At 37.7% G+C, this 13,441-nt stretch overlaps 1 protein-coding gene across 1 annotated transcript in view; it reads right to left on the bottom strand.

Annotated features, from left to right (window-relative positions):
* REV3L (REV3 like, DNA directed polymerase zeta catalytic subunit) overlaps positions 1–13,441 on the bottom strand; it is a 58,890-nt gene that overhangs the window by 22,374 nt on the left and 23,075 nt on the right. Inside the window, exons 13-17 of the mRNA XM_035109081.2 lie at positions 7,536–11,667; positions 5,826–6,715; positions 5,338–5,420; positions 4,182–4,307; positions 1,081–1,279 (exon numbers count right to left, since the gene is read on the bottom strand). Coding sequence (XP_034964972.2) covers positions 1,081–1,279; positions 4,182–4,307; positions 5,338–5,420; positions 5,826–6,715; positions 7,536–11,667 — 5,430 coding nt within the window. The remainder of the gene's footprint in view (positions 1–1,080; positions 1,280–4,181; positions 4,308–5,337; positions 5,421–5,825; positions 6,716–7,535; positions 11,668–13,441) is intronic.

Below are 13,441 nucleotides of genomic sequence, written 5' to 3' on the forward strand. Positions count from 1 at the left end.
GTTTAATGATAAATCATCTCACACAGTTTAACATTTTACTCTCAATATCAAATCTATTTTTTGTTTACTAGCCTAAACCAGTGGTACTCAACCTTTAACAGCTGGAGAGCCACTTCACCATTAACTGTTGTTGCAGAGCATAACATCAAGTACCAACATTGCAACCTTGCATCATGATGTTACAGTAATTTGTGATGATGCCGTGCCACCACAAATATAATACGTTACAAGACATTTTGTCCTTTTCCCCACCACTGTAATCTTCAGTTTCTATTAGCTGCTGGGAAAAAGAGGGAGGTTTCCCCATTCTCCCCCCATGGCTGCTGGGTTGGAGGCAATTTCTATTCTTACCTGTGGGGAGATCCCAGCAGCTCCTTCGCTTTCCTCCTATGGGAGGAGGTACTTCAGTGACTCCCACACTGCCGGTCCTTTGGTCAGTGCTCCCCGCGCTGCCTGATAGAATGGAGCGCCGATCAGATGCCTACACTGCGAGAGCCGCCTGTAGGGCCTCAAGAGCATCCGGCTCTAGAGCCACAGGTTGAGTATCACTGGTCTAAACAAAGCCAAAAAGGTACAATACAATAAGGGCCCTGTTTAGACCCTACAAAGATCAGAGAAAACCACACAACAACCCTTATGCAATATTTAACAAAATCAACTTGCTATTTCTACGAAAATCAATTTTGACAGATTACCAAAGTTGCTGTTCTTGAACAGTCCCAATGCAAACTAAAAGGAACTGGTCCAGCACAAGGGTTTTGAGCACTTCCTTCTAAGACATGTTTTCCTGTTTATATCTTCTGGACTTCTGCAGGAGCATGCCATGAAATATTAAACTTTGGTTTAATATATTATTAATTGGTATTTAAAAGCATTATAGCCCTTGCAAATGTGCGCAGGAAGATATAAGGTAGAAACCATTACTATGCTTCTCATGATTGGACAGTGAGATGACATAAATTTAAACAACACTAGCAAAGATCCTTCAAAGCCATATTTTCTCATATTGTTCATTAATACCCAAATATGATAACATTCAAACACTGAAGTGAATTCCTAAAATAAAATTGAAATAAGAACCTTGGCTTGAGATTGTTCTTGTTCTGTCTTTATCAATCACTATAGCACCAGTGATTTCCATTTTATCAGTATCTGGCAACGGTGTGTCAGATGAGATGCAGTAGAATAGAGCACAGATAGGATCAAATTCAGGATCTGCCTCCAAGTCTCTTCTTGTTCGAGCATGTAACTCTACACTGAGAAGTGTAAGATGTTGAACCTACAGCAAAAAGTATACATTGTTATCTTCTTTTAAGATACCTTTGAATCAAATCAAATACGAAACTATCAATTTATTTTACATGCTGGTCAATAAAAATAACCTCAAATTTGCTTGTGAAATTGAGAAAAAATATAGAGTATGCTTTGTGATAATTATAATAACTGGGATTAAATGAAAGAAGTATAGGAAATCTAGACTGTTGTTCCCTACTATTGGAAGATTTATGCATTTTTTTAAAAAGTACCAATCTGCAGCAGGTATATTAGAAACCATGTATTTTATACACTGCATTAAATTTTGTTAGTATTTCAAACAGCTTGTGTCATTCCCTATCTTCACACTTTCTGAGGATTTTTTTAGCAGGACGCCAAAACCAAATATTAATATTCAAATGCAATCACTACCAAACAAGCACCTATACAAGAAATTACAGTCAAGATACCCAGAAACTCCCACATCAGCTAATTTTTAATCACTATGTAATCAGAGTAAGAATTGCCCAATTACACAATATTCCATAATAATACATATTTTTACCCAATTCAGGATATGACTAGTGTGCAAGAGGAAAACTGACACATAGCATCCACCCTGCCTGATTGGCTCTGAAATTTAGACTTTACATTACTGTACACTTATTTTAAAGGCAGGTGGTTACATTCACAATACACAAGGCATACCAAAATATAACTCAACAGAAAAAAATTATACATGGATTATTTGAATGTGAAATCCAAAGAAAATACATATTAAATGAGCTAATTAGTTTTGACACAAAATAAGGGGAATATAAAAGAGAAGACTGCAGATAATCAGGAGTGTGACTTCTGTGAGTTGGCATATTTTCCATTAATCTGCCCTTCATTCCATCTGCAAGTCCCTTCCCTCTCTTCCTCTAGAGGATAACCTTGGAGAACACTATGACATCAACTGCCAGATACCTCCATGTACTCTAACACATTGTATGCTTTGTGGATTTTAAATGCAAGCTGCTTGAGGAGCCAACTGCAGCTGAAAAGCAGGGTAGTAAATTATTTTATCAGATCAAGTTGTTAACTTTCTGCAAGCTGACAAATTTTAATGCTAATCAAGCACAGGTCATCAGTGCAAGAGATAATGTAACATAGCCTTTGCCAATCTGGTGCTGTCCATATATTTTGGACTATCACCAACCACAGTCAGCACAGGCTGGGACCAGATTGGCAAAGGCTGATGAAATGTAATAAACAAAAGCATAGGGCAAGCAAAGTTACAAGCAAATATCTGTCATTCCAGATTGTATTTAGATTAGAAACCAAGAACCTCAAAATCTCGTTACCATCAAAGAGGATCTCGTATTCTATATCCAGCCTGCCTACACCTGCTAGATCTGCTACTCTTAAAACAATTTCCAGGGCTATGTTAAATGCTTCACTTTTTAAATGCTTCACTTTTTAAATGCCTGCAATATTTTTAGATAGCTGAAAAAGAAACAGCTGCAGGAAGGTTGCTTTCTTCCTTCCCGTCAGAAAGAGCTCTGCTGTAATTGCCAGTAGTCCCATGACTATAGAAGTGATGAGAATGCTTCTGCCACCAGCCAGAGGCCTAGGGGATCTGTGACTATAACAAGGCTTGTGAGTCTACGAGTTTGCAGGTAGGGCAATTACTCAGTGTCCATCCAGCACACCTACCTTGGCTGTTACGATGCTAGGGAGGGAAAGTGTGAGACCTGGGATTTCCAAATCTCATGGGACCTATGAGACAAAGTCTCACAGAAGCCAGGTTTCCTGGGTTTTATGGGTCTTCCTGAGTATGATTTGCAGGCCTACATAAGGCTCTGCATATATCTACCTCAGTCAGGGCCAGACAGACAGTACAACTCATCCACTCTGGGCTTGGCACAAGTTTACCCCAGGTCACAACTGGTTACTCATTTGAGGGTTCAAGAAGCATGTTTTTAATGGCTTCCAGATAAGCTATGAAAAAGCACTCCCCCCGCTTCCTTGGGTATTCCATTTTGTGTTACACATAAGCTACATGCATTACTTTGACACAACTTTACTTCTGTTACATTTGACATATATTGACCATTTTACTCCAAGATTGCCATCTACAAAGAGCCACCGGGTAGTTGCACCACTTCTATACAAGCAAGAAAAACAGCAAAGAAAGATCAGCTGGGTCCAGTTCACAACTTCATCCTGGCATTACCAAACCTCCTCCTCCCTCTTTTCCTTTGCTTTCCCTTTCCCTTTCCTTCCATCCATCGTGTATCTTGCCTTTTTAGTTTGCTAGTCTGAGGACAATACATGCCATTGTTTTATTGAATGGAGCAGTTTTGGGAGACAGTATTTGTTTGAAGAGCCGGATAAAAATATAATACAAGCAACTCCCCGTTTACATGTGGGTTACATTCTGAGGCACCACAAGGGTCAGTGAAATCACATAAAATTGAAACCTATTGAAAAAGCCTGCTTCCACCCCTTTGGTGATGGTTCAGTGACGTCTTTATGCTGTTTCTCGGTCACTTCCAAGTTTGGAACAATACACATATACACAATCGTGGACATATTGAATGTGCGTAAACGGAAGGCTGCCTGTATGATATAATAAATAAATCCAGTGGATAAGCAGTCATATACGAAAATTATTAAATCCTGGGTGTATTTAAATTAGAAATCAATAATCTCACATTTTGATTACTGTCACAGCAGCAACCACACAATTTTGGTTACTGCCACAGCAGTTTGAGTAAAACTCAAACCCTCTTAAATGCTAAATGTGAAGAATGAAATAAATACCCCACCTTTCCCTCTGACAGGACTCAAGGCAGCTTACAGATAAAACCAGGAATTGCTAAAAACATAGAAAAAGCAAATGCAACCATAGGTAAAGCATCTTCAATAATACTGTAAATTACCTCATGTAAAGCCTTTGCTTCTTGAAGATTTTGTACACTTATTTTAAAACCATATGAGTTGTTTAATGATGGTCCTTCAATCTGAGAAGTCTCTTTCTTTGGGGCATTTAAAGGAGTGAATCGGTTCTGTAAAAATAAAACACCGACAACAATAAACTTTTCACTGATTAAGGCCTTAACTCTACCAAGTCTAATTATTGAACCAATTCAATTATTGGGATTACTAATTATTGGGATTACTCATTTTCCTCAGTTGCTAACAGTAATAAAATATATTAACTCATACCCATTTCCAGGAACAGAAGCCCTGCCATATAAAACTTCTATTTACATGCACATGCGTGAGAACCATTTCACTGTAGCATTAGGCACACCACTAAGAGTGTGTCTAAATGGAGCAACCAAATGGGTATGGCAAATCTTGTAAGGCTGCCCACCAACTGTTTCCTAACTTCTGGCTAGGCAATATAGAAGGCTGAGGAGGGAAGCAACTAACTATCAACATGATTCCAGTATTCACACATGCGTATCAGTCACATGGAATTGCACCACAGGAACAAGGGGTCCTTTGCTGCCGCAGGTGTATAGGAATGGGTCCCCTAATCTGACTAGATCAGGTTCTAGGTGCCCGACATGCATTCTAAATGTATTTAGCACTAAGGAAAGTCAAACTAATATTGAATTTGACTTTGGCGGGGTGTGGGTGTGTCAACATTATTCACAATCAGGATCATTTTGTTACCTACAGATAAGTACCAAAGAGCTAAAGGTACTTTTCTGGCACAGAATGCAATTTCTGCTCACAGAAGGACTGTTTTACAAAACATGCTAGAGCCCTATAGTATGCAAATATATCCAAACCAGCATTATGAATTGAGTCCAGAAATAAAGTGGGAGCTACTGATTTTCTTTTAACAGCAGACTGATCTGACAATGGTCAGATGCAGTTAATCGCTTGCTGTGTTCTGCATCAGTTGTTATCAATACACTTTTCAGTGCAAATATTATGACACAATTTCAATTAAGAAAAAATAGAAGTATACTTATTGTACAGAAGTATCCTTACCGGAATATAAAGAGGTAAAATATTTTACTTCAGAACTCAGAAAATAACTAAAATTGGGCCTAATAAAAATGCATCCAATTCCATTTTTACCTTGACTTGAGTTCTTAAAAGTACTTTTCGAAAAGCATCAACATCCCTTCCCCTTCTAGGATTCAATTTCTGAATGTTTGGTCCTGAGGCGAAGGAAAGAGGAGAAAGTAAGGAGTGGCTACCACAACAAAAATACACTATAGCATCCTTTAGTATTACTGAATTTTTCAAAAGCTACAAAATGTTAAGTACAATATCAAGGCATAGAATGGTCTGACACTGTAGCATCTTATACTGCTGGACCTAACAGTTATCCCAAGTATAAAAATTAATCTTCATTTCCTTTGTCATGCTAATTACATATTTTGGAAGAAATCAAGTTATTCTGGTTAAGGCTATTTTCTATTAGTAAACCTTAAACTACTTGTCTAATTGTACTTCCATAAGTGGTTTCAAGCTTATATTGCCTATCTTCTATTACGTAAGTACATATATGTTTGCATAATTTCACTTTCCATTTCTGCATACCACTCCTTTCATAATCTTACCTGGTAATAATGGCGTGAATCCAGGTGTTTCAGTTATTCCTCCTTTACACATTTCCTCTCTAAGGGGTGTACTATGCAGGCAAGCAGTTTCAGAATTACTATCGCATCCTTTGTTCACAAACGGGGAGACAGTGAAGGGTATCTTGCTTTCCTCTTTGACAAGCTTCTGTTCTCCATCTGTTAATGTTTCGTTTTCTTCTACAGAGGATAAAATATCCTCTGAATCTTCTGAGGAGGATTGTTTGGAATCTGGGGATGTTACTTGTTGCCAAGGAGGAAGCACTGATGAATCAGGGGAACTATAATCAACATAATTCTCCTCATCCCTGTCTGTTTCTATTGCTGCAGTGTCAAGCAGCACAGTCTTACTCATTTCAGTGATATCTGTATCATGCTTTTCCATGGTTTGTGTTGGCATTGGATTTGAGGATGAAAAACAAGTACCTTCTGATCGTACAACACTTTTGCTTGGCAAGATAGAATTCTCAACTCCCGTGGCCATTTGATAACACATGTTTTTTGGCAAAGACGTGCAGTTCAAACTCTCATCAACCTTTTCCACCTCAATCGATTTGGTAATCATTCTTTTCCTAAAGTGTTCATAATCTTCTTTTGCCTGCAGCCATGACTGAACTTGCTGGCAACTTGGTGCACATTTGCAAGGCATGATCACTATCTTTTTGTCTTCACTAGTTTTACGGTTATTTCTTTGCTTTTTGTCAGTAGTGGATTGGCTACTGCGAAGTGGAGAGCCTGGTCTAGGGCTTTGTGCCATTGCCAAAAATGCAGTCTTCCATAGTCGTAGCCCTTCCAATGAGAAGTCTCCCTCAAACTCCAGTAGGTCATTTGGAAGTCTGGTTTCTACTGTAAGCAGTCGTCCTCCAATTTCTCTGTGGAGATATTATTTTCAGTTAACAATAAATTTATCTTAATAGAAGGAAAGAAATGTCAGGAAAAAAGATTCCATCACATAATATCAACTCTTGTATTTGTCAATATCCAAATTAGGTCATCAACATTTCAAAGAAGAAGCAGACATTTAAAGTTTTGATTCACATTTCAATACTCCCCATAGCAATAGCTAATGACTATGAATTGTATTCAGTATTGCATGAGCAGGAAGAGTTTGCACAATAGATCTTTTCCTTCTGCTCAATTTTGGGCGATACCTTCTGCCAACTTCAGCCTTGTGTAATACAGTATGTCATGCCCCCACCCTCTGGAGAGGTTTTACAAGATAATGTGAGCAGGAGGGGAAAGGTAAGACTGTGCAAGTTTGTTTTCTACACCTGCAACATTGGATACAACCCTATGTTAAATTCTTTGAGGTGCCCAGAATTTATGAATCTGCAAAGATAAAGCAGAATATTTTCTTTTTATAGAATCTCAGGATTTCCCAAACTTGGGTTTTCAGCTGTTTTTGGACTACAATTCCCACCACTGCTGACCACTAGTCCTGGTAGCTAGGGATGATGGGAGTTGTAGTCCAAAAACAGTTGGAGATCCAAGTTTGGGAAACCCTGTTGCACATTAATGAGCTACTTCAACCCCATGCAATTCTGGCTCTTGCTTAAGGGAACAGGAGAGAATGCTACATTAAAGCTACACCTAATTTTTCAATGACTATATAAATTATGTAAAAGCCAACTAAAAATACATAGGTACAAAACAGAAAAATGTGACTACAGTCCACTGGTATTACCACATTACCTTGGCTTTTCTGGTGCATCAGAAGGGTTGCTGCAAAAGGGTTCCTGATAAATTGCTTCTGCAAGATCATGATCCAGTAAAGTTGACATAATTTCTTCACGACTTGGAGGTGACATGAGAGGCTTGAGGATGTGAGCAGCACGAGGTGTAGAACTTCCATTTTTTGACTGTGAGGGAGAATTTGTAGATCTTGGTGAACTATCTGGGGTTGGTGTTAATCCCTCATTGTTTCTTGAAATATACAGCTCTAAATCTTCAGAAGCTGCATCCATAAGTTCACCATCCGGTGATGATAAAATGGAAGAAAAAGATATACTAATTGAATCAAGTGACTGAACAGGTTCAAAAGTGGCTTCCTTTCTAAAGTGGTTTTGACTCCAATCACTATTTGGCGATGAAAGGTTAAGAAAAATTCCTTTCTTCACTGCATTTCTCTCCAACTGAAATTGTTCCTTTTGGCACATCTCTGCCTGTTGCACATCTAGTGGTAAGCTAGGTTCAGATGTTGATGTAATAATGTTATTTTTCCACTGGCTGTGGAGATGGTTTTCATTCGTATCCGGGCACCTTTTATCAAAAAGCTGAGGACTTAGTGGACCAGATCTTAACCAAGCTGTGGGGTCTGAAGAATAATGGTTTTCTTCCTTAGAAATTTTGCTATTATGACTTAAAAGATCCATTTCTGCTGCTTGACCTGGAAAAAGGTCCTGATTTACATCACTCAGAAACTTCTGTGGTAGATTTTGATCTGCTGGAACGAACTGACTTGCAGAATAAAAGCTGCAAAATCCACTCTGTCCTATAGTATTAATATCAAAATTGTAATTATGATCAGGTGACAGGCTGTCTTCAAGTGAGTAGCAACTTTCAAAACCTGGATCTGAACCAAAAACCGGGCTATCAACAGATAACACATGGCCAGTCTTACTGTTTTGCTGCTTTGCAGAATCTTTTAAAAGCTTGAGATTTTTTTCTTTAGATTTTTTCACCCTAGATGTACGAGGATTTCGTGGGGATGCAACTGAACGTGATTTTTTAACTGATTTGTTTTGATCAAGAGGGTAGGAAGCACTTCTGTTCAACTGAGTTTTAAATGATAACTGCTCGTGCATGTTGTTAAGATGTGCTTTTTGTTGTCTTTTTTGAAGTAATTCCTTAAGAACAGCTAAGCCAGAATGTCCTTCACTGAATGCTGAAGGTGTTACCAGTGTCTTGCCTTTACACTGGGAATCAGCTTTGGTTTGAGAGGTTGTTTCTGACAGACCCTTTTGTTTTATATTTTTTTCAGGGTTAAAATGTGACATATCCAAAATAAATCCTCTTTGTTTCTGTTCCCATCCCTGCTTTTTAACTGGACTTCTCAAAGAAGCTACAAAGCATTTTTTTGGCAACTGAAAAGATCCATGGCTTTCCTCAGAAGTTTTAAAAAAAGAAGAAATATGCTCAGCATTTTTTGTTGATTCTGGAAGATAAACAATCTGCTGCTGATTATCTTTACAATGCAAAAGTTTACTAGGATGAATCTGATCGATCTTCATTGCGTCCGAAGAAATATACTTTTCATTTACATTTCCAACAGGGGATAAAAGTCGGCCCTGCGAATTTGTAACCTCTTCAGCCTTTTTCTGCATTATATCTTTAGAACTGTATGCATTCAGTGCTACCTGAGATATATGGTGAGACTGGTCAAATAAATTATTTTGAATTGGTTCTTTTGTCCTAAATATACCACTTTGACTAGTAGCTCTTTGGAAATTCATTTTGGCTTTTTCCTTTCCAGACACCACAGAAGTTATGGCTGGATGATGGTCCTCCTGTGTCAGGAGGGAACCTTGATATCCTACAGGCTTTTCATTTTCCAAGAGTGAATGGAAATATACCAATGGATTTACTTGTGCATGAGCTGTCAATGGGAGTTGTGCTGATGGTAGATGCCCTGTTGAACAGCCAGTTGCTTGGATATCTTTTTGGGTACAAAGTGGCTGCGAGTTTCCCAAGCTGTGAGCATTCTCAGGTAAATCATGGTGGTTTAGCACAAGTGTAACCTCGGTTGAAGGAGCAATACTACTTTTTTCATCTGTCATCAACTTTGACACTTTTTCTATTTTATGTTTTTGTTTTGCTCTAGGCTTTTTCTTCGCCTCATTTCTGGTTTTGCTAGCCAGATTATTCCTAATCTTTTTATTAGCTCTTACAGTAGCATTAACAAATTGCTTTTTACATTTTTTAGTCTGAGCTTTTGCTTGACTATGTTTTCCTGTATAGGAATTAACCGTCTTAGTGCTTTTTGTGGTAGCATTTTTAAACACTAATGTTTCTTTTTCTAGATTATTAATCATTTCTTCTGCATTTGGGTCAGTGGGAGACCAACAGCGAGGTGGGGATACATTAACTGGACTTGCACTTCTTTCTGACAGAAAACCTAATTTAGACATAACATCACTATAGTTCAAGTCACAGTCTTCAGCTTCAGTGCTATATGATGGTATAGGGGGAGACAGAAAAGCAGAGGTTCTTCTTCTGAAATATAGGGTTCTTTTAACATTTTTACTGTTCATGTTTTGCAGTTTTCCAACCTTTTTCTTGGTTGACTTGCATTTTGCTTTTCTTTTGTGACCTTTCTTTGGCATTAATGGATAAATAGGATATTTGGTTGCAGGCGAATCAGGAACTTTTGGCCAAAAGTCCTTTAAAGGTGCAAGTTTTTTATATAGATCCATTTTTTCCTCTGTAAGTGTAACTTGCTCCTCACTAGAATCTATTTTTCCTAATTTAACAAGCATATTTTTCCTCCCTCTGAACCTATTAATAATAATATATTTTATAATAACAGGTGGCAATTTTTTAGAAAGTTTTCTTCGTTTTCGACATTTTTTTGACCCATCAATATTTTCATCATTTTCCGAAGAATGAGGTAGGCTAATTTTTGAATTTTGCACACCAAAGCTAGATTCACTGTCTTCGGTTTCATAACTTATCTTGCGTTTAGCTCTGAGCGTGTACTTATTTCCACATAGCCCAAATGCCTGCTCAGATTCTCGAGCGCCACCAGCTCCATCTTCAAAATGGCAGTCAATACAATTACTTGTATCCATAGACAATTTATTTTCTGAAGCACCAGGAGAAATTTGAATGATATCATTTGGTAACAAACTGTCTTTATCAGGAATGTTATTACTAGCATTACCTTGTACATAGCAGCTCTCTTTTGTGGAAGCAATATCGCTGATAGTTGTAGACGGCTGATTGCTAAGGATTACTTTCTTTTTATTTAGTTTTAACCTAGATTGTTTCTTGCCTTTTTTCAATTTATATGTAACAGGACCTAATTTTTGTGGCTGACTGAGACAATTAGAAAGAACAACACTAGGAAAGAACATGTAATGCGCTGCTTGTTGATTAACATTTGTTTTTTCAGCTTTATGCTCCTGAAATTCTTCATATCTAATTTTAAGGTTATTAAGGCCATCTCCATCAGTGCTACCTTCAGCAGAATAAATACTAGTTCGATTACCTTCTGAGCAAGATACTATTTCACAGTTTTCTGGTGCTGGGAAGAGGTTATCTGTACTTGTGTTGCTGGCTTTTTTATTTGCTTCATAGAATGCTTTATTTTTGGAGTGGACCAAATCTGAAAAGTTAGAATTTTGAACCAAAATACTTTCACCCATTTGGTGGTTCATATGCAGAGATACATCCTTTGTAGCTTTTCTTATTCCAGTGTACTTTCTGTGAGGCAAATGTCTACTTACTGAGGAAATGTCTTCATAAACTGTTTCACACGAAACAGGGAATATTTCACTTTTATTACTTTCCATGTGTGAATTTTCAGAATGGAGAATATTATTGAAGGATGTTGGGTATTTCACATTGTAAGTGCTTTCTTTTGTAAGAGAATGGACTGACAATTCAGGTCCTATGTCTCCTTTGTTTGGCTGAGAAAGGCCTTCTAAGTCATCACTGTTCAAAATATGAGAAGAAAGGGCACTTGTGTGTTTACACTGAAAGGTAATCTTAGCAGAAGAAGGTGGTTCCAAAGTAGCAGCATCTTTATGAAAAATCGAAGACTTTACAGATGTTTTGCTTGTTGCAATTATGGAAGTTCGAGAATTCTCATTGTTCAATGGATTGTCTAGAATGAGATAGATACAACACATGCAATTTTTACTATTCATCTTCTATTTTTTAAGATCAGCTATTTTAAAGATTAGTCAGTCACTTAAGAATTAGGTAAAATAGCAACTGCTAAGAGACCCAATCTCTCTATCTCTTCCTTAATCTTACATTTCACCATTCCTCTGAAACTTACTTTTCGGAATTTTTCAATCTTATTAGAAAAATACCACCCTCAAATATTTTATTGCTGTATTTTTAATCTGGAATTTAGTTACACCCTACAATCTATATCTCAAAGACAATTGAAGTCAGACTTCCTTGTCTCTTAAGATGCTTTTAAAGTCTGCTACTGTTTCTGTTTTTCTACCGTAGGATTTTATTGCATTATATGGTTTTTCTTGTATTTTTGTTTAATTGTTTGCTTTATTATATATATATTGGTTATTGTAGTGGGCCAAACCTAGAACATAGTAAGCCAACATGTAGTCACTTACCTTCTTGTATTTTTCTCACCAGTTACATTGTGGCAATTAATACTTTTTTTCCTCCTTACTGCTAGCCTCCACTTAATCCCCCCATCTGACTATTCTACTTGTGCCCCCCCCCGGCACTTCATCTCTGCAGCCACCATAACACACTTTAGATTCTCCTATAACAGCTAACTTTTAAGTAGCTACAGATGGATATGGGACAAAGCAGACTAGAATACAGTGGTGCCTCGCAAGACAAAAGTAATTTGTTCTGCGAGTCGCTTCGTCTTGCGGTAATTTTGTCTCGCGAAGCGCGGTTTGCCTTGGCAAACAAAAACAAAAACCGCTGAAAAACTCCTTGCGAAGCACGGCCATAGAAAACGTTGTCTTATGAAGCGCCGGAAACATCGCAAAACGCTTTCGCCTTGCGAGTTTTTCGTTGTGCGAGGCATTCGCCTTGCGAGGTACCACTGTACTAAATTTAAAGTTAAAAACAAGGCACTAAAATTGTAGTGAAGCCATTTTTAAGTATTAACAAATAGTAATGCTTGTTTGAAGGATTATTTATCAGGCTACACTTAGTTACTTTAAATAGCACTGCATAAACAAGATTATTGCCCCTTTAAGATGTTAGACACGTAAAACGGCAGTTTCATCCCCTATCCAAGCCTGGCCAGTTACCCTATCACTTTCTTTTTCCAATTAACACACAACTTCCCATCACCTAGAACTTTACATGCAGGCTTCAACTTGGTCCTCATTTCCTTCAGCCTGGAGTTCTTCACTTCTCTGCAGTCTTCAACATGGCCCAGCAACAACTGCCATCTCAGGTTTATAATAAGCAGTTGTCATTTGACAATACCTCTCTTTTCATGACTGCCACAAAGCTTTGCTACCTCTTACTAGCCCTCCTTACCCAATCACTACAATTTGGATGAAATTCAACCCTTATTGGTCTATAATTATGAGCCAATAAGATGAGGAAGCATGTCGATGGACCAATTAAAACTGGCCACCCTGTTGTTGCTTACGATACTGAATATAAAGCTAGAAACCACTTCAAATATAGGCATCTTGCCAACACTAGGTTGCAATTTAACTGACACTTTGCTGCCTGCTAGTCTTTGATACAATGCATCCCTCAATTCCTGGCAGAAACAAAGGCAGTTTAGTTCACATACTTCATCTTTTTTGAAATGATAAAATAGCCTATAATTTCACCATGTAAACAATGCGGTTATCTTTTATAAACTGCTTAAAGTATGTTTTGGCATTAAGTAGTATACAAATATATGAAATAAATAAATAATGACATAAAAA

Source organism: Zootoca vivipara, chromosome 3 (genome assembly GCF_963506605.1).
Source record: "Zootoca vivipara chromosome 3, rZooViv1.1, whole genome shotgun sequence".
Classification (NCBI taxonomy): Eukaryota; Metazoa; Chordata; class Lepidosauria; order Squamata; family Lacertidae; genus Zootoca; species Zootoca vivipara.